The sequence below is a fragment of the Bombina bombina genome, chromosome 2 (assembly GCF_027579735.1).
Source record: "Bombina bombina isolate aBomBom1 chromosome 2, aBomBom1.pri, whole genome shotgun sequence".
In the NCBI taxonomy this organism is placed as follows: domain Eukaryota; kingdom Metazoa; phylum Chordata; class Amphibia; order Anura; family Bombinatoridae; genus Bombina; species Bombina bombina.
The window spans coordinates 363,533,753-363,554,117 of NC_069500.1; the positions used below are offsets into that span (position 1 = coordinate 363,533,753).

The 20,365-nt window shown below is 36.9% G+C and overlaps 1 protein-coding gene across 3 annotated transcripts in view; it reads left to right on the top strand.

The window, feature by feature from the left end:
• The window catches only part of OGFOD2 (2-oxoglutarate and iron dependent oxygenase domain containing 2), a 54,792-nt gene extending 34,721 nt beyond the window's left edge, over positions 1-20,071 (top strand). For 2 of the 3 annotated variants that reach the window (XM_053701779.1, XM_053701780.1), the window contains 3 exons: positions 10,346-10,470; positions 11,296-11,553; positions 16,156-20,071. In XM_053701779.1, coding sequence (XP_053557754.1) covers positions 10,346-10,470; positions 11,296-11,553; positions 16,156-16,428 — 656 coding nt within the window. In that variant the 3' untranslated portion in view covers positions 16,429-20,071. Of the gene's footprint in view, positions 1-10,345; positions 10,471-11,295; positions 11,554-14,884; positions 14,988-16,155 lie in introns of all 3 variants that reach the window. The other variant, XM_053701781.1, reaches the window with a different exon arrangement.
• Positions 20,072-20,365: the final 294 nt, after the last annotated feature.

Below are 20,365 nucleotides of genomic sequence, written 5' to 3' on the forward strand. Positions count from 1 at the left end.
CAAAATGGTCTAATCAGAGGACAGTGCCACCATATGTGCGATAACGTGGCATGTTCATCACACAGTCTCCAACATTTAGGGGATACTGAGGGGTAAATTCTATGTAGGCGTGTTGGTGTTAAGTACCACCTAGATATTAGTTTATAGTTGGTTTCTACGATATTGGCTGATATAGAGGATTTCTTAATGGCATTGAAGCATTTCTCCCAGTCTTTGTCGTTAAAATTTATGTTTAGTTCTTTCTCCCAAAGTGCCCTAAATGATGGTGGTTTATGGGCTTCTAATGTAAGTAGCATTCGGTATGTTAATGAGATGAGGTGTCTTGGTGTTTGAGGGATAAGGCAGAATGTCTCAAAGGCCGTGAGATGTCTTTTGATATTTGCGTTCTGTGGGTGTGTCTGTATAAAATGTCTGATTTGGAAATAGGAGAACCAAGTATCTAATGGAGGGCCTATGTCATTCTTTATGTCGTTGTAGTTTTTTATGTGTCCTTCTGTCATTATTTGATAAAACGGGATATATGAAGATAATCCTTCTTTAATGGCAGGTTTTGTGATCTGAAGTCCTGGGAAGAGTTTACTGTTTAAAATGGGAGTGAGTGGAGATAAGGGGGTCGAAATCTGTTTATATGTGCTTAGGAGGTTATCCCAGACATGGAGTGATTCTGTAAGAAAGATATTTTGACAGGTTTCCTTTGGGCGGAATTTGGAGGGGATCCAGCAAATGTCACGTATATTGGTGTCTAATAATTGTTGAGCATACATTGATACCCAAATCTTAGGGTCAATTGATTGATTCCATGTAATAATGCGCGATAAATGTACTGCTTTATAATAGTTCAATAAATGTGGTATGCCCAGACCTCCTTGTTGTTTAGAAAGGTACAGAGTATGCGAAGAAATCCTCGGTTTTGAGTAGGACCAGATAAAGTTAATGATCTGCTTTTGGAGATTTATTAAGTATGAGGTAGAAGGTATAAGTATCAATGTTTGTAGTATATATAATATCTTTGGAAGTGTTGTCATCTTAATTGCGTTGACCCTGCCTAACAGTGTTAAGTGCCCTTTCTTATGCCATGTGTTTAATTCAATTTCTATCTTCTGTTTTAAGGTTTTATAATTGGTATCAATAGTGTCAATAATGGTAGGTTTGATAACTAGTCCTAAATATGTGATCTGATTTGTTGTGGGAAATAATGACTGTGATTTGATAAATTGGTCGTCGTCTGAATTTAACCTCAGGGGCATAATCATAGATTTCCCCATATTTATTGAAAAGTTAGATAGTTTTTTGTATTCCGCCAGGATTCCCACAAGCTCGTGAAGGGAGTTGCTGGGGTCTGTTAAAGTAAATAGTATGTCGTCTGCGTATAGTAGACACTTGGTGTTAATATGACCTATATCTACGCCTTTAACTTCTGAGGAAGTCCTGACATGTGCTGCTAAGACTTCTACTGAAAGCGCAAAGAGCAGGGGAGAGAGGGGACATCCCTGGCGCGTGCCATTACGTATTTGGAAACTTTGCGAAACTGTGTTATTAACTACGACTCTTGCATTAGGGTCAGTGTATATTGCCTGAATTTTTTCTATAAAATGTGTTGGAAGACCGAATTTGTACAGGGTAGACCACAAGAATTGCCAGTCCACCCTGTCAAAAGCCTTCTCGGCGTCTGTTGATAGTAAGATGAGGGGTGTTTGTTCTGTCGAGGAATGATGTATAATATGTAACAGTCTGGTGGTGTTGTCTTTAGCTTCACGTGAGGGTATAAAACCCACCTGGTCGGCATGCACTAATCTTGGAAGAAAACGCTTTAACCTGTTGGCCAGTATTTTCGCATATAATTTGATATCAACATTTAGCAATGATATTGGTCTGTAATTTGTTGTGTGGGTGGGGTCTTTTCCTGGTTTGGGGATTACTGTTATATTTGCTTCTAGCATGGGATTTGAGAAGGGGGATCTTTTATCAATGGTGTTAAAGAGTTGAACTAAATGTGGGCAAATTTGTGGCGAAAGCATTTTGTAAAATTTCGGGGTGAAACCATCCGGGCCTGGTGCTTTCTCGGGAGCAAGTTGTTTAATAGTGTCTTGTAGTTCTTGGGTCGTTATGGGGGTGTCTAGTTCTGATTTATCCATCTCTGATAAAGCTAAGGTTTTTTTTCACAGCATGAGTGAAATGTACATTTTGATTAATTAAAGTACCCCTGTTTTTAATCGAATTTTTAAAAACCGGGCACTTTAGCATCAAAATTTACATTCACTTTAATGTTTACATTTGTGTCACTTAACTGTCTCATGGGGCCTCTGCCCTATAATTAAATTTACAATAATCCATAACGACAACACTACCGCCCCTGTCAGTCGGACGAATGATGATGGTGTTGTCATCTTTAAGGTTATTCAGAGCCTGCTTTTCTCGTTTAGATAAATTTGAAAATGACTTAAAGGGACAGTCAAGTCCAAAAAAAACTTTCATGATTTAAATAGGGCATGCAGGAGGCGGAGCTAACCGCCATAGTGAAAGGAAGCAAAAAAGAGGAGCTCCGCACATCAAGAACGGCAAAATTGTTTTAAAACAGATCTGAGCTGTCTAAACAGGACATATTGGAGTGTGGTTGCCCCTCTGGACATTGGGCTTAATTTGAGGTCCGGGACACATCGGTCGCCACACTCTTGCAGCTATACAGCGGCGGGGATAGGCCGACACTTTACTGCTGAGCCAGACCTGAACAGGGCCATCCGGAGGGTCGGGGCTCCGCTCCGGAGGCTGGCTGCTTTGGACCCGCCCACCTAAGCCCTTTAGGTACTCGAGCTGACAGAAGCCCAGCGCAGCCTACCCACTGGCGAGCTGGATCAGTGGAGGTCAGTTATCGCTCTGCTCGTTGCGCACAACTCCGGAGGGTCGGGGCTCCGCTCCGGAGTGCTGTGCGTTGAAAACGCAGGATCCACCGGCCTGTCAATCCCTATCCCAGCCACTGAGAACATCTGAGGGACAAAAGGTAAATTGGGGTGTTGGGCGAAGAGGTCACCCTGGAAAGAAAGTGGCGCGAAAGGAAGACATCTTTGTTTTGGGGCCAAAACTAAGAAGAGAACAAGCCGTTACAGACATTATCAACGACGGTCTGCAGAATACAAGTCTAGCGGCAACACCACATATACAGCCGCTGGGTTATCGTGCAGGGCCTGACGAACCTAGTAAGAAATTATTTTTATCACTTATTAGCCTGTCAGAAGCAGGCTAATAAGAAAATGATTTAAATATGATGACAGGTTTCCTAAAAAGGGGAAAGAAAAAAAAAATTTGTTTTCTCTTTATTTGTTTTCTTGTTTTCTTAAAAAATTTTTAAGAGGTTAGGCAAACAGTTTAAAACTTTGAAGTTGCTCTGATAATAATATTCTGTTTTCCATTACGTTCATGGCCTCTGTTAGATGTAACATTTGTACACCTTGTACCCAATAAGTTTACTATTCAGGAATTTTAAGTATCTCATACTGATACTGCTGTTGATGTTTGTCATTATGTTAATTATTTCTATTTCTATGTCTCTAACTTTTTTCTATTTTTCTCTGAGCTCTCGTGGGACTTTAACAGAGGAAAGATGGTGGCGGACCTTAGAAATCTGGAGCAAGATGACCCAAACATATAAGGACTTCAGATATCGTGTGGTGTGGGGTTGGTACGACATTGTTGTGACATTTACCTGCTTAACAAAAAATACTCAATATGTCGTTTAAAATAATTACACATAATGTCAGAGGGCTCCATTCACATATCAAGCGGAAAAAAGCTATTGCAGATTACAAGAGTAAACAAGCACATATCATAATGCTACAGGAGACCCATTTCACATCTACACAACACCCAAAATACTGGGACTCTGCTTTTCCAATCCAGTATCACTCTTTTGGCCACAAAAAAAGAGAGAGGGGTTTCTATTATTTTACACGCATCACTGAACTTCCAAGAAGAGGAGGTAATTAGGGACTCTGAAGGCAGGTTTATAATACTAAGGGGAAAAATACATGGTAATTCAATTGTATTTGGGAACATATATGCCCCAAATGAAAATCAGGGACACTTTATGGCCAAAATCAGCAAGATATTGACGACCTGGAAAAAATATAAAATTGTTTTAGGAGGAGATTTTAATCAGACGCTTAATGATAAAATTGATAGATCCCCCCCAGCGAATATACCCCCCAAAAAAATTCTAAGCGACTTTATACTGGATCACAACTTGTTAGATATTTGGCGACTGCACAATAAGGGAGTTAAAAATTATACATATTACTCGGCAGCTCACAATTCTTTTTCTAGGATAGATTATCTTTTTGCTAGCCAAATCTTATGTCCGCTAACCACACACGCCAACATAGCACAAACCAGCTGGTCCGACCACTCTATTGTGGAAATCTCGATAAAGGGATTTTTTGACCCTTCTAGAGACAGACCCTGGTCCTTAGACACCTCACTCTTAAGAGATGACATAATATGTCAGAAATTAACTCAGCAAATTCAGCACTTCTGGTTAGATAATAAAAACTCAACTTCCAATCCCTTATTTGCCTGGGGAGCGTTTAAGGCTTTCCTGAGGGGATTCCTAATTCAAGAAAAAGCAAACCTAAACAAACAAAAGAAAAAGATCATAGAGGATAAAAAGCAAGAGATTGAAAATCTCAATAGACGGATAATAATGACTAGAAGCTCCAATCTACCTAGGCTATTAGCAGCAAAAAAGAAAGAATTAGATAAATTACTCGATGAAGAAGCGTTAGCTTCTCTAAGGATTATTGATGCACAATACTTTGTTTATGCCAATAAGCCCGACCGCATGCTAGCCAGGAAGATAAGGAATATTACTAGGTCATCTTCTATTCCCCAGATTCAGACTGCAACAGGGTCTACTACGAATGACCCCTTACAGATTGCTAATTCTTTTGCTGATTTTTATCAGTCTCTATATGGCTTGCGAAGAAATCATACAGACGCTAGAAAGAGTAAATTACAAGAGTTTTTAAGAGAATGTCGTCTCCCTAAAATAGAACAATCCAAGTTGGACCAGCTAAATGCCCCCATTACAGCTCAGGAACTTATCATTGCAATTAAGCGGCTTAAGAGCAATAAAGCTCCTGGACCTGATGGGTATTCAGGTACCTTTTACAAAAAATTCTCGGTGGAGTTGGTTCCCCATTTATTGGAGTCATTTAACTATATAATGGAGCGGGGGAGTATCCCTACTGAATTATTAATGGCCCGAATATGCGTGGTCCCTAAACCAGGTAGAGAAAATTTCATTGTAAAAACTATAGGCCAATATCACTCATAAATTTGGATCTTAAGCTCCTTACTAAAATAATGGCCACCAGACTAAACATACATATATCTAAACTAATCTCAAATGACCAGGTGGGGTTTATTACTGGGAGGGAGGCTCCCGATAACATACGTAGGGTTATTGATTTGATTGACTATGCATCAAAGGAAGAAGTGCCTTCTCTGTTCCTATCTCTGGACACAGAGAAGGCATTTGACCGCATTCATTGGGATTATATGTTTGAAACCCTGGACCAGTTTGGGATCTCAGGCTCTTTTATTAAAGCAATACAAGCCATTTACAGTACTCCATCAGCCTATCTTAGAGTAGCAGGGTATCAATCCAAAAGAATATCTATCCATAATGGGACCAGACAGGGGTGCCCACTGTCGCCCCTCTTATTCGCTATATGCATTGAGCCCTTAGCCGCTAGCATAAGAAACCAAAGAGACATCACTGGTATAAAAGTGGGTAAAACGGAACACAAACTTTCCCTATTTGCCGATGATATCATACTCACGATTTGAAACCATTATTGTCGTTACCGGTTTTATATGAGCTTCTGTCACAGTTTAGCACCCTTTCAGGATATAAAATTAATAATGACAAATGTGAGGCGATTGAGGTCCATCTCCCTAGTCATACCAAAAAATTGTTAGAAATTAATTTTAATTTTAAGTGGGCCACTCCAGCGATTAAATACCTCGGAGTTCTAATCCCATATAACTTGAAAGAGCTATATAAACTCAATTACCCCCCCGATATATAAACGCCTACAGAACGAAATGAAAACCTGGAGCACATATAAAATCTCATTTTATGGGAAAATGGTTGTCAGTAAGATGGTTATACTCCCAAAACTGCTATACTTATTTAGATCATTACCCATTGATATTCCTCCCAGAGATCTTAAAATGGTCCAAAAGCATATCTTCGAATTTATCTGGGCTAATAAAAAAGCGAGAATAAATAGAAGTACCCTCTTGAAACCCAAATCAGTGGGCGGATTGGGAGTCCCTGACCTCCAAGTTTATTTTAATGCTGCTAGATTAGCCCAGATGGCGCTCCTACATAATTTAGAAAGCGAACTAGCATGGGTTCACTTAGAGAGAGATATATTAAATCTTAACCCAGTTTATCAGATTTTTTGGACACGTAAAAAGGACAGACCAGGTCTTTGGACAAAATACACTTCATTAACACACACTTTAGGAATCTGGGATAAACTACAAAACAGATATAATTTAATCCCGGAGGGATTACTTCTTACACCATTATGGATAGCCTCAAGTAGTCGCAGTAACCAAGCTAATGTAATCTGGGCCAATAAAGGTCTATACAGAATTGCTGACACCTTACAAAATTCTGAGGTCATCACGTTCCAGCAATATAATGATATCTTGCCATCCACACCACACTCCTGGTTCCATTATCTCCAACTAAAATCTAAGATAGATGAAGTCCGCAGAACAAGAGTTTCTAATAGTCCTACACTATTTGAGAAAGTCTGTAACTCCACCTCCAGAATTAGGGGAACTATCTCTAGCCTATATAAATTCCTGTTCATGAAGCAAAGCTCAGAGAAACTACACTTTATTAAAAAATAGGAAAATGAGATTAACCTCTCTAGAGATACAGAAGAATGGCGAACATAATCCAAAAGGGCCTGGCTTGCTCTATTAGCGCAAACCTAAAAGAAAATGATATTAAAGCAACATATAGGTGGTATAACTATCCAAGTAGATTCAAATATTAGTCAGATACACCCATAGATAGACCAACACAATGTTCTCGAGGATGTCAAGCAGAAGGTACCTATGCTCATAGGTGGTGGGAGTGCCACGAAAGTACTAAAATTTGGGACACCACCTCTGAGCTACTTAGTAAGATCTTTAACAGACGAATTACATTAACCATTGAACAAGCTCTTTTGCATTTCCCGATTGAGGGGCTCAATAGGCACTCACTAAAATTAGTAGGTATAATATGCACTGCTGTCAGAACAGTAATTGCAAAATTCTGGAAAACTACAGTTCCCCACTATGATATTATAATAAACAAAATTAGATACTATTACCAAATGGAAACTATAGCATCTTCTTTGTTAGACAAAAGACAGGAATTCCTTAAAGTATGGGAAGAATGGATAGTTTGGGAAGACTATACGAGGATGCAAACGAGAAGAGCTGTAGGAGGTGAGGAAAGCTAGGAGAGCGGAATTGATAGTTGGAAACTCCCACGAGTGCTCTATTTCACACTTCTTTTTCTCTTGTTTCTTCTCTTCCTTTTTTCTCTCTTCTTTTATTTCTCCCATTTTCGCTCTTCTATTATTTCTCTTTTCTTTCTTTTCTGATTAAGATTTCTACTCGAAAAGATGGAAAGATTCCTTTATTTTCACCTATGGGAACTGTATGACAAGCTTGTATAGTTTTTTTTTCATATGAAGGCGCAATATGCCATAGTACTGTTTGATATATTTTGAAACCTTGAATAATATTATTCTTTGCACTGTACTATAATGCAAGTTTTGTTGTCATTTATCTGTTGATTTGGAAGATTTCAATAAAAAAATATTTTCACTTAAATAGGGCATGCAATTTTAAACAACTTCCCAATTTACTTTTATCACCAATTTTGCTTTGTTCTCTTGGTATTCTTAGTTGAAAGCTAAAACTAGGAGGTTCATATGCTAATTTCTTAGACCTTGAAGACTGCCTCTAATCTGAATACATTTTGACCACTAGAGGGCATTAGTTCACATGTTTCATATAGATAACATTGAGCTCATGCACGTAAAGTGACCTAAGAGTGAGCACTGATTGGCTAAACTGCATGTCTGTCAAAAGAACTGAAATAAGGGGGCAGTCAGCAGAAGCTTAGGTACAAGATAATTACAGAGGTAAAAAGTATATTAATATAACTGTGATGGTTGTGCAAAACTGAGGAATGGGTAATAAAGGGATTATCTTTCTTTTTAAACAACAAAAATTCTGGTGTTGACTGTCCCTTTTAAAATTCTCAGTGGTACAATCATTACTCAGTAAATTACACTTGATGGAGTGATTGGTAGTTGGAGGCTCAAAGGATGATGGTACCATAAATTTAGCAGGTATACCCTGTGGTTTATTCCTAAAGAAATCCTTTAATTATAGCGGTCAGCTTTTGCAGATCTACAATCTTTTCAAAGGTATTATCTTTAGGAGTAGGCACAAAGAAAAGGCTGCGATTAAGTAACCTAATCTCAGTTTCATTGTGTTCTACTACTCAAATTGAATACAATATTCATTTTTTTTGTATTGTCTCTTTTTTTCTATAGCCCCCCTCTCCTAGTCTGCCTTCTTCTCTGTCTTTTCCTATGGGTGGTTTGGATGCAGCCCTTGTAGCCACCCCGGAAAAAGAAGGCACTGATGTAGAGCTAGGTCTATCTCCATTTAATGTGTTCTCTCTCTATGATGGAGTTATCCCTCTCAGAAGAATCACCCCCACTGCTATCTATAGATTCCAATACATTTTTGGGATGCAGTGTTTTACAGCGGCGTGTGGTGGATGCAACTTCTTTGCTGTATAACCATCTATATATGTATTTCTCTGTAATCAGTGTCTACAGCATAAACACAGTCTAGCGAACCTGAGAACAATGTTGACTGATCATTTACCCCCCTCTACGGAGGGGAGGTAATAGGGCACAGAAGCTTCTACGAATGGAATCTAAGTGGATATATCTATTGGACACTGTGACACCCAGAGGCCTAAATACAATACTGGATTTCAGCCCCTTCTTCGGCAAACCTTGAGTCTTTTTTGATCACCTGTGGACATTGTGAAAACTGCCCATACTTAACTTGTTGGACTATTGAATATATGTGCAATGTATATCTGTTTATGCACCTAAAACATGAAGAAATCCACAGATACCTCAGTTGGATCTCTAATCTACCATACTCCACTAGATACTGGAGAGATCATAATGATATAAGTGTATACCAATGTTATAGTCCTATTTTAGTAATTCTATTTAGTATTTATATTTTTTCTTTTAATGTTTATAAAGTTACAGATTTTAATAGGTTGATGGTTACAAATTCAATGATGGGTAGTTGTGCACCTGGAATCTGCTGGTGTTTGTGGTATTTTCGCTACTATATGGTTTTGTCTTACACAGCCAGGTAGAGGGTAGGATGCGAGTATGACAGCTGTCAAATACAGCTGATCGTAATTCATATGGTACGGAGCCAACTGGCAACACATGATGGGTCATCAGTGTGACACCCATCACTGATCCTCACACACATTGTGTTTAGTATTCACATCACACAAGTGTGCAGATTGTTAGTGAAATTTGCTGTTTATAATAAGGGGTGTAAGAGGGAAGCTCTTTAGGTAAGATTTTTGTATTTGCATTGATAAAGAGGCCAGTTAGGCTTTGAAACATTTGATGTTTTTAAATATGGCTATTAAATGCAAAGTTTTATTACACAAGACCAATGAGTGCTGACTTACTATTTGCCTATTGATTGTAAAGCACCGTGGCATTTGTTATCTAGTTGAATGGAGTGCGTCCTTTTGAACTGACTATATATAAATATATATATATATATATCTTTGTTTTGTCAAACACCTTTTATTATTTATTTATTTTTAAATAATCTTTATCAGCGTTTATATGAGTGTAACTGTACTTTTACATGTATTTATGTTGTGTTTTGTGCAACTTTTTTCTCTTCCCCGACCTTTTACGCAAGCTTTTAAGTCACCCTAACCTGACAAACATAAATTGCGATTACACGCTCACGTTTACCTTCAACTTGTTATACGTCCGCTATTTTTGACACACACTAAAAGCCGATATCGCTTGTGTGCTACAATTAGTGCTCCACTCGTAAGCCAGCTCAAAATGCTGTTACCAGTGCCTTATGCTTTGTATTTCCTCTGCTTATATGTACTTCCCTATGCCTCTGAATTCTAAGATATATGTTACATAAAACTGCACACTTTACTTGTGGTATTCTAAATGTGTTTCTTTATTCTTAGGTAAAAGGATATTCAGGCTTCCAGTATTTTGTCCACAGTTTTGTAGAAAACTTGTAGAAGAACTAGAACATTTTGAAAAATCTGATTTGCCAAAGGGACGTCCAAACACAATGAATAACTATGGGGTACTTCACAACTGACTTTAGAATGGCAAAGCAGAAATTATTGTTTGGAACTTTTTCGTTACAGCTCTGTTTCTTCTTTGTGTCAGACTGAGACCTTATTCTCAATTTCTACAAATGTTTTAGTGATAACATACAGGTCCTAGGATGTAGCATATAGTGCATCCTATTTTTATTTTATTTTTTCATTTCATCTGACTGCTATAATTGTATTTGTTATTTTTATATGTGACTTTAATACTTGTTAGTAAAGAAATGTGTATAATATTCCCAAATCCTAGTTTTTATTAGGGCTGCAACAACTAATCGGTAAGTTTGATCATAAAAATAGTTGTCAACAAATCTCATTATCAATTAGGTGGTCAGCGATTAAAGCAGCTGGTGCTGTGCAACTGAACAACTAATCTGATGATCTACTGCAACTAAGATTGTGCAAAAAAAAATTGAATTTATTTATTTTTTTGATCTTTCTTCTATCCGATTAATCGGATAGAAAAAAATAAATGAATAAAAATGTTTGCACAATACCATGTGCAGGAGTTCATCAGATTGAAGCAGCTGGTGCTGTGCAATTAACCAACTAATCGCTGACCACCTAATTGATAATGAGATTCTTTGATAACTATTTTTATGATAAATCTTACCGATTAGTTGTTGCAGCCCTAGTTTTTATAAAACTAGGTTAATGAGATTCACTGTAGCTGTGATCTCTTTACTGTATCCTACCTTTCAAATTTGTTTTCCTTTTTTTATTTTTGTTTCATGTACCAAGGGGTTAGTTCAGTTTTTTTTATGCTTGTTTAAGTTTATATCCTTTTTTTTCTTCAGGTCCTTTTAAATGAGCTTGGATTTGATGACACATTCATTAGGCCCCTACGTGAGCGGTACCTTCAACCACTTTCTGCTCTTCTGTACCCTGACTGGGGAGGAGGAGCCCTGGACAGCCACAAAGCTTTTGTAGTAAAATACTCTACGCAAGAGGACTTAGACTTGTCCAGCCATTATGACAATGCAGAGGTCACCTTAAATATTTCTCTTGGAAAAGATTTTACAGAGGGAAACTTGTACTTTTCAGATATGAGACAGGTAAAGTGTGTTTGTGTGCGCATGTATGTACACACATATATATATATATTGTATATATATTGTATATATATTATATATAGTAAAATCATTATTGTGAAAGGAATTACTATGGTTTGGGGGGGCAGAATGTTTGCTTGTTTAGGAAGCAACAAAGTTAAGTGTTCTAAAACATTGATAGCAAACAAGATATTTCAGATGAAAAACGAACAGAACACACACACTAGCATGTAAAAAGGCCCCATCATGCTTTTGTGCTAGATGTATAACATTATGTGAAGATATGCATTGTTTGTATGAACAATTGAAGAATAATAGTTGACATTGACAAGTAGAATTGTTCTATATATAGTTGTGATTACTGTACAGCAGATTATGTAAAATGTAAAAGCAAATTCTACAATAGCAGTTTCTACTTAATGGCCACATAAGTAAAAGTTTCCAGCTGGTATGTGTATTTGCATTTTAGCTGCAGCAAGCTATGATTAAAGGGACAATAAAGTAAAAATTACAATTTCACCATTCAGATAGAGCATGTAATTTTAAACAACTTTCCAATTTACTTATATTATCACATTTGCTTAGTTCTCTTGGTATCCTTTGTTCAAGAGCAATCTTCGGTGAGCTCAGGAGCATGCTCGTAATTAATATTGTAATGTCAGACAGAGTCTGAAGCACGTCTAGCATTTGTGCTTTTATTTTAAACTAACCCAATCCTTTCTGCTCTTATACGTCTCATTTGTCAAAGTGATTGTCACAGTAGACTATTTAAAATGTAAAATGCAATCTACCATTTCTAATGTAGTTTTCCTGGTCTGTGTTCACTGGCATTATATTCAGGGAGGCATATGAACAAAGTGTTCTGCCTGAAGGACAGCTCTTTACATATGAAGTGTGTGCTATGTTTCTCTGCTGTCATGGGGCTTGGGGTCAGAATAGTGAAATTACCACATGTATACATATTTAGCAGCCTTTGTAAATTTTGCAACTGGAAAATGTCAGAATTCTAATTTATGCTATGTGGATATAAGCTAAAATGAGATCATGAGCATAGGAGTGTAACATTTCTAGTTTAAAAAAAGTACTTCTCTCACGGTCCCATTTTATGTGTGTGTACGTCTGTATTGATTGTATAGTGTTGTTTTTTTTATATATTGGTCATTAGACAAATAGAATTAGGTGGACTAGAGAACTATGCCTGAAAAGAAAAAAAAAAATTTACACGCTGAAAAAAAAGATAAAGATAAAAAGAAAAAACACATTTATAATAAAATAAGACATTTCAGGTGCACTGCCAGAAAGGCAAGGGAATCCCTCTTTAGTTGATGATCGGAAAAATAATCAGAGCAGTATTTCAAAACACAAAAATAATGGTCAGTTAAATTTGACAACAAACTCTGGTATGGTGTAAAATATTAGTAGGGGGCGCCCTTGCTAGACCAAGGATTATGATCAAGAACTGTGTTTGGTACTTGACAAATTAGTAGGTATGACCCTATAAGTAATTAGCAGTATAAGAAAAAATAAGAAAAATATTTTTCTATATAAACACTAATGAACTGTATTTGGTAGTGGGATAAAACATTTTTTTTGTAAATATGACCCTAAAAGGTAATCGCAAATAAATTGAAAGTAAATATAAATGTTAATTCTATAACCACACTAATAGTATTGAACCACATAGTAAATATGATGTGTAATTAGATGTATAATAAATGGTATATAATTATACCATATCAGTTAGTGGTTCTTAGTTTCTAACTATAATAAAGTCTCTTTGGAGATAATGGTGTCAAATATAGATGAATGATTGAGTCAGTCGAGGCAGCTATCTGTAGAGGATCAAGGCCACGATCCAGGATCAGTGATCTGCAGACAACATAAAAAGACAGATGCGCCACATGGCTCAATATTGTTGGATACAATTGGAGTAGTAATATATGTATCAAGTGCACTCACATGTGGTGTAACACCCCTAATGGTGCAGAAGGAGCAGTCTGGGATCAGTAGCAGCCACCCAGAAGACTGGCCTCCGGAGGATATTTGGTAGTCTGTGGACGATAATGTAAAACATATATGGCCTAGTACTGTTTGCACAAGCAAGGTATAGTATAGTATAAAATGCACTCACATTTAGTGGAGCACCTCCCTTGATGCAATAGAAGCAAGCTGGGATCAATGTAGTCACCCAGTAGACTTATTCTCAGGTAGTCAGGAACTTCCAACAATCCAGTGATAAGATGTAAAAATTCAGGAACAATATGGTACGGCAACAAGTGGTAAGTATAGAAGACTTACTTTATTCAAAATATTAAAATTCTTAGCAACACGTTTCTCAGCCAACCAGTGGCTGTTGAAGCCTGATGAAACAGCCACTGGTTGGCTGAGAAACGTGCTGCTAAGAATTTTAATATCACTGGAAGTTTCTGACTACCTGAGAATAAGTCTACTGGGTGACTACATTGATCCCAGCTTGCTTCTATTGCATCAAGAAAGGTGCTCCACTAAATGTGAGTGCATTTTATATTATACTATACCTCGCTTGTGCAAACAGTACTAGGCCATATAGGCACCCCTGTGTTTTACATTATCGTCCACAGACTACCAAATATCCTCCGGAGGCCAGTCTTCTGGGTGGCTGCTACTGATCCCAGACTGCTCCTTCTGCACCATTAGGGGTGTTACACCACATGTGAGTGCACTTGATACATATATTACTACTCCAATTGTATCCAACAATATGGGGCCATGTGGCGCATCTGTCTTTTTATGTTCTCTGGTATGGTGGTGTGACATTACATTTTTTATTGAAGTTTTGAATGGATGAACTAAAAAATTTACACAGCAAACTGCAAACACCAGAACCAATAAAGGTATAAGACAAATTCTGTTTATCAGTGATGAAAAGGTGTGGTTTAAATGGCTGTATGAGTGAGGAATATGTACAGACGTGGTGACCGAAAGTATTGGTACCCTTCTACTTTTTTTTTAGGAAAACACGCAAATTTTCTCTAAACTTAGTAAAAATTAACATAAGTATTTAGTAGCTACCATTCTTTATTTCAAATGTGATAGAACAGAAACTTCACTTATGATTTTTTACTTTACATATTACTTTAAATAGTAAAACAAATAGGAATGGCAAGGACAAAAATATTGGTACTCATCATAATATTTTGAAGCACAGCCTTTTGGAGATAACTGCAATTGAGCGCTTTTTGTAGCTCTGAATAAGATTTCTACACTTTTCGACTGGGATTTTAGCCCTCTTCTTGTACAAACTGCTCCAGTTCTCTCAGGTTTGATGAGTGCTTTTTACAACTGTGTGTTTCAGCTCTTTCCACAGATGTTCAATGGGATTCTGATCTGGACTCACAGAAGGTCACTTTGGAACAGTCCAATGTTTTCTTCTCATCCATTCTTGGGTGCTTTTTGAGGTATGTTCCGGGTCATTATCCTGCTGGAGGGGCCATGACCTGCAACTGAGACACAACTTTCTGACACTGGGCAGTATGTTTTGCTCCAGAATGCCTTGGTAGTCTTCTGGTTTCATTGTGCCCTGCACATATTCTAGGCACCTTCTGCCAGAGGCAACACAGCAACCCTAAAACATCACTGAGCCGCCTCCACATTTCACGGTAGAAAGGTGTTCTCTTGTTTAAAATATTATTTTTTACTTCCACAAACATGGAATTGTTGTGATTTGCCAAAAAGCTCTACTTTTGTTTCGTCTGTCCAAAAGGACATTCTTCCAAAACGTTGAGAATATGAGAATGTCTTTCTTAAAATGCAAGGGTACCAATACTTTAAAATAAAGGGTACCAATACTTAAAAATGCAAGGGTACCAATACTTTAAAATAAAGGGTACCAATACTTTAAAATGCAAGGGTACCAATACTTTAAAATGCAAGGGTACCAATACTTTAAAATGCAAGGGTACCGATACTTTAAAATAAAGGGTACCAATACTTTAAAATGCAAGGGTACCAATACTTTAAAATGCAAGGGTACCAATACTTTAAAATAAAGGGTACCAATACTTTAAAATAAAGGGTACCAATACTTTAAAATGCAAGGGTACCAATACTTTAAAATGCAAGGGTACCGATACTTTAAAATAAAGGGTACCAATACTTTAAAATGCAAGGGTACCAATACTTTAAAATGCAAGGGTACCAATACTTTAAAATAAAGGGTACCAATACTTTAAAATAAAGGGTACCAATACTTTAAAATAAAGGGTACCAATACTTTAAAATGCAAGGGTACCAATACTTTAAAATGCAAGGGTACCGATACTTTGAAATGCAAGGGTGCCAATACTTTCAAATGCAAGGGTACCAATACTTTCTGCCACGTCTGTAGGTGCCTATAAAGAAATCAGAATGATGGGAGCACAACTACTTAGGAACAGCTTGTCTGCTTTTGTATGAAGTGCAGCATCCGGCCTCATTGGGCTATGTTTGCCATGATGCAATCTTATGTACTAAAACACACTAGCAGTGCAATTATAGCATATTATACTAATAATTTGGATATAGTAAACATAATGTAGCAGGTATATTTTGCATAAGCTGCTCTAACACTCTTTTTTATTGGTTTAGGTACCAGCCAATGAGAGGAGATACATAGAGGTTGAGCATATGATCGGTCAGGGGATATTTCACCGGGGGCAACACGTTCATGGAGCTCTTCCAGTTGCATCTGGAGAAAGATGGAATCTTATCATATGGATGAGAGCATCTGCAGTGCGTAATGAACTGTGCCCTATGTGTGACAGGGAGCCACAACTGGTTAAGATTTTAGGGGACGGTGATGGGTTTACAAAACCAGAACAACATAGAGTAGAAACTGTAGACGTCTGTTCTGTAATTTAACTGTACAGCAGCAGAAAAGCACGTTTCATATTAAAGGGAAATTAAAAACTGTTTTTTCCCTTTCATTATTCAGATAGAACATACATTTTTTTATATCTCTTTATCAATCCTCAAGTGGAATTACAAAAGAGAAGTAATACAATACATGATGCAATATCAGCGTGGGTACAGTTCTAAAGAAAGATAATTATGCAAATGTCATCTCAAAAGCATATAAATGGTTTAGTTCCCACTTGAGACTTTATTTTTCATTTTATAAATAGAAACTAAAAATCTGAGAAAATAAATCAACAAAAACTAACAAGAACGCTCAGCTGTCAAAACATAAGTCTACTCATACTCACCAAGTGACTCCTATGAGACAGCGCCGGGAGGAAACATGAGGCCGCCCAGAGATTCCAACATACATCTCAAATAATCTATGGAACTGTTCTTGAAATTGTCTGTATATTTCTGGGGTGTAAGAAATAGTCATGTGTCTTGGGTTACAACGCTCCAGCAGCATATTTTGAGTTGTTCTGTCATTAAATAAGTGCTTGGGTTTAGTATCCCTTTAAAGGGACATGAAACCCAAATGTTTTCTTTCATGATTCAGATAGAGAATACAATTTGTTTCATTCTCTTGGCATCATTTGTTGAAGGAGCAGCAATGCACTAATGGTTTCTAACTGAACACATTAGTGAGCCAATCACAATCAATATAAATATACAGACACCAATTAACAGCTAGAACCTAGGTTTTCTGCTGCTTCTGAGCTTGCCTAGATAAACCTTTCAACAAATGATAACAAGAGAAGGAAGCAAAGTGTATTCTCTATCTGAATCATGAAAGAAAAATTTTGGGTTTCATGTCCCTTTAAGGAAGGGGGAAAGCAGTTAATTGCAAACTACAATAAGGAAGTGCATTAGATAAGACTCCCATTTGGTTAGGAAGGACTTGATTCTATGTTTAATGTCTCCTTTCACATTTGCTTGTTCTATGAGAATCTGAGTGGGAGATATCCAGTGTTTGAGTATCAGTTTCCTGGCTATTAATATAGAGAGATTAAAGAAGCGGTCATGTAGAGAAGGTTGAGTGTTACCAACTAGGAAAAACACACATTGCATCAATAAGAGTATTTGTGTGCGGCAGAATTTAGTCAGCTAATACTTAATTTTACCCCAAAATTGACTTATCTTGGGGTAGCTCCAAAAGAGATGTACCACATCCAGGTTAGTTGCTGAGCATTTAAAGTACTCATTTAACACATCTGGGACCCAATTTGATCTCAATTTAGGTGCAATGTAGCTGAGATGAGGGAATTTAGTGTGCGTTTCTCTATAGTCAATTGTAAGTGTGGCTCTACGTACCAGTTCAATCCTGGTGCTGAACGTACCCTCAGTGACCTCTACACCAGTAATGCTTTTCAGTTTCTCACATTAATCCAGCATGACAGTGGGTATCAATTTAGCCTCAAATTGTAGATGTGAGAAATTGAATGAATGCTCTGCCTAGCTAGCGAGCATAGACTGTCAACATTGGTTGTTTTTTTTGCAGTCTAGTCCTGCTGGGAGTTTGTGTAATTAGTGTGTGCTTTGTAGGTATGCAAAAGAACTAGTGTGTGGGAGATCAGTGAAATCAGTTGGTTAATGTTAGCATCTAATAGCTATGCCAATGTGGTCATGCCAAAATTAGCCCATAATCTAAACATTTCAGTGGTTATTACTGATAGAAAAGTGGGATTGCCTCATAAAGGTAATACGCAGGAAGTAAAAATAGCCTTTGTTTAAAGCAATATCTAGATTAAAGTACGTCAGTCTAAAAACCAGTTACTATATTTACTTTAGAATCACGGGTATGTATAGTATGAAACAAACCCAGAGAGTAAAAATATCTCTCTAAAACCTTTGTAATAATTACGATAAGAATATACTAACAAATATTTAATGAGCATAAGAACAATAAGTAAAACATCAAAGAATCATAAGACTATCTGATAGCTAAGATCTTCTAGGACTCAGAGGAAATAAAACGGACGTAATTTTTATAAGGTTTGTAACTAGATTTAAAGAGGTAGCCCAACAGTAAAAAATAAATGTTTATCCTAATGAGCGTGGGTCAAAACTAGGAGGTGAGACATAGCGTAGAGGGAAAAAGAGAGAAGTCTCAGCATCATAATATACAGTGAGGAAGAAGAGGAAAAATAAAGGGTGAAACCATCTCCCTCTCTACCTCCGCCCCCACAAGCCTCTCCAGATTGCATCATCTTAAGTTAACTAGCCAATTAGCCCAAGAGACCCAAATTGTGCCATGAAGCGCATCTTTGCCATACACTCTTAGACAATACTCTTCCATCTTCCTGAGATAAAGGCTAATGTCCATAACCTCTCCCCAGGATGAAGCAGTCTGTTTCAGCCATAGACGCGCTATTGCCAATTTAACCGCAAGAAGAATGTAGATAAAGAATTTAGCCTATTTAGAGGGCCTCCTCAAACCCATATGAAAGGATACAATAGAAAACAAAGCAAGTTAGATAACAGGTAAATTGGAAAGTTGTTTAAAATTGCATGTTCTATCTGAATCATGAAAGTTTAATTTTGACTTTAGTGTCCCTTTAATTTTATGTAGTAAAAAATATCTTTGAAACATATTTTTATTATTTATTGTGTGCCCCCTTTCCTGTAATGTCAGTTTTTAAATTGTGTGCTTTTTAATTCCTTCTAGAAAGGAACATGTAGACTCCAGATTTAACACAGCTATATTCTATGCAGTCATTGGTTGCACATTCTGGTGACTCATTTATAGCTATCCCTGATTGGCCTCACAAGAGTGAAACAGGTTGCAACAAGGCTGTGGTCATTGCTTTATACAGGCTAAAAACATACTAATTCTTTCTAAAAATACGTCTGGATATTAGTCTCAAGCTATTGTTTGCTTTGAATACATAATTCTGTCTAACATTTATTCAGTGTTTTATGTCCCTTTAATTAAATTTCTGCTTGCCATTATAACACTCATTTTTTTTTAATTTTAACTGCTCCCTAAGATAAAAGGGTCAAAGGGCGCAGCAATCATTCATTTCCCTGAAATGTGGACATATGTGCAATAACCTGCATATGAAGGTATAATTCACTAAATAGCTATTGTTAGCATCTAAACAGTTTACAAGTTCATAAAATGATTACTAATTGTCACTGTTGCTTTTTAGTGAACAACCTAAATGTGCTTATATTTTTCTTTTCCTTTTAGAGAGTCTGTTCAGAAGTTTTCTTACTGTGGTGTTTATTCCTATTTTTCTCATTATTACATATAATCAAATGGTCCAGAGGTGGTCCCTACTTTCATGTTATTTTTATGTTCTATCAGAGTTTAACTATATATTTTAAAAACAAATGTAGAGCTATAATTAGCAAAAAGGTCCATGAGTGTCCGTTACTTTAATAAACCCCTTAGATTATAAAAATCTTCTTGATATAGAGAACCGAGAGCTCCCTCTATTGCTGTAGTGAATTGAGAAAAGGGGGTTGCTTTCTTATTGTATATTTAATTTTGTCCTACAGGTATATTTTGTAATACATATACTTTTTCTATTGCTTTTCTTTTATGCCTGTATGTTTTTCATCATTTCTTGCATCCTCAATAAATAAAAAATAAATAAAAAAAGGGGGTCAACTGACTTTCTTGTAGCTAATTCACTTTGTTTCAAATTAAAGATTTTAACTGCACAGATATTATATATTGTTTTATTCAGCAGATTCAAACTATACTATTACTTTATGTATTTATCATGAGGTGAGAACTCTACAACAAAATGTGTTCAAAAATGTATATTTTTCCTAAAATTTTGATAAGACAGGCCTGTACCCAAACAAATGCACATTCATATACGCCAGGTGATCAACATTACCACAGTGATCACCTGGCTTTAAAACCCTATATAGGGAATCTATTTCAAAG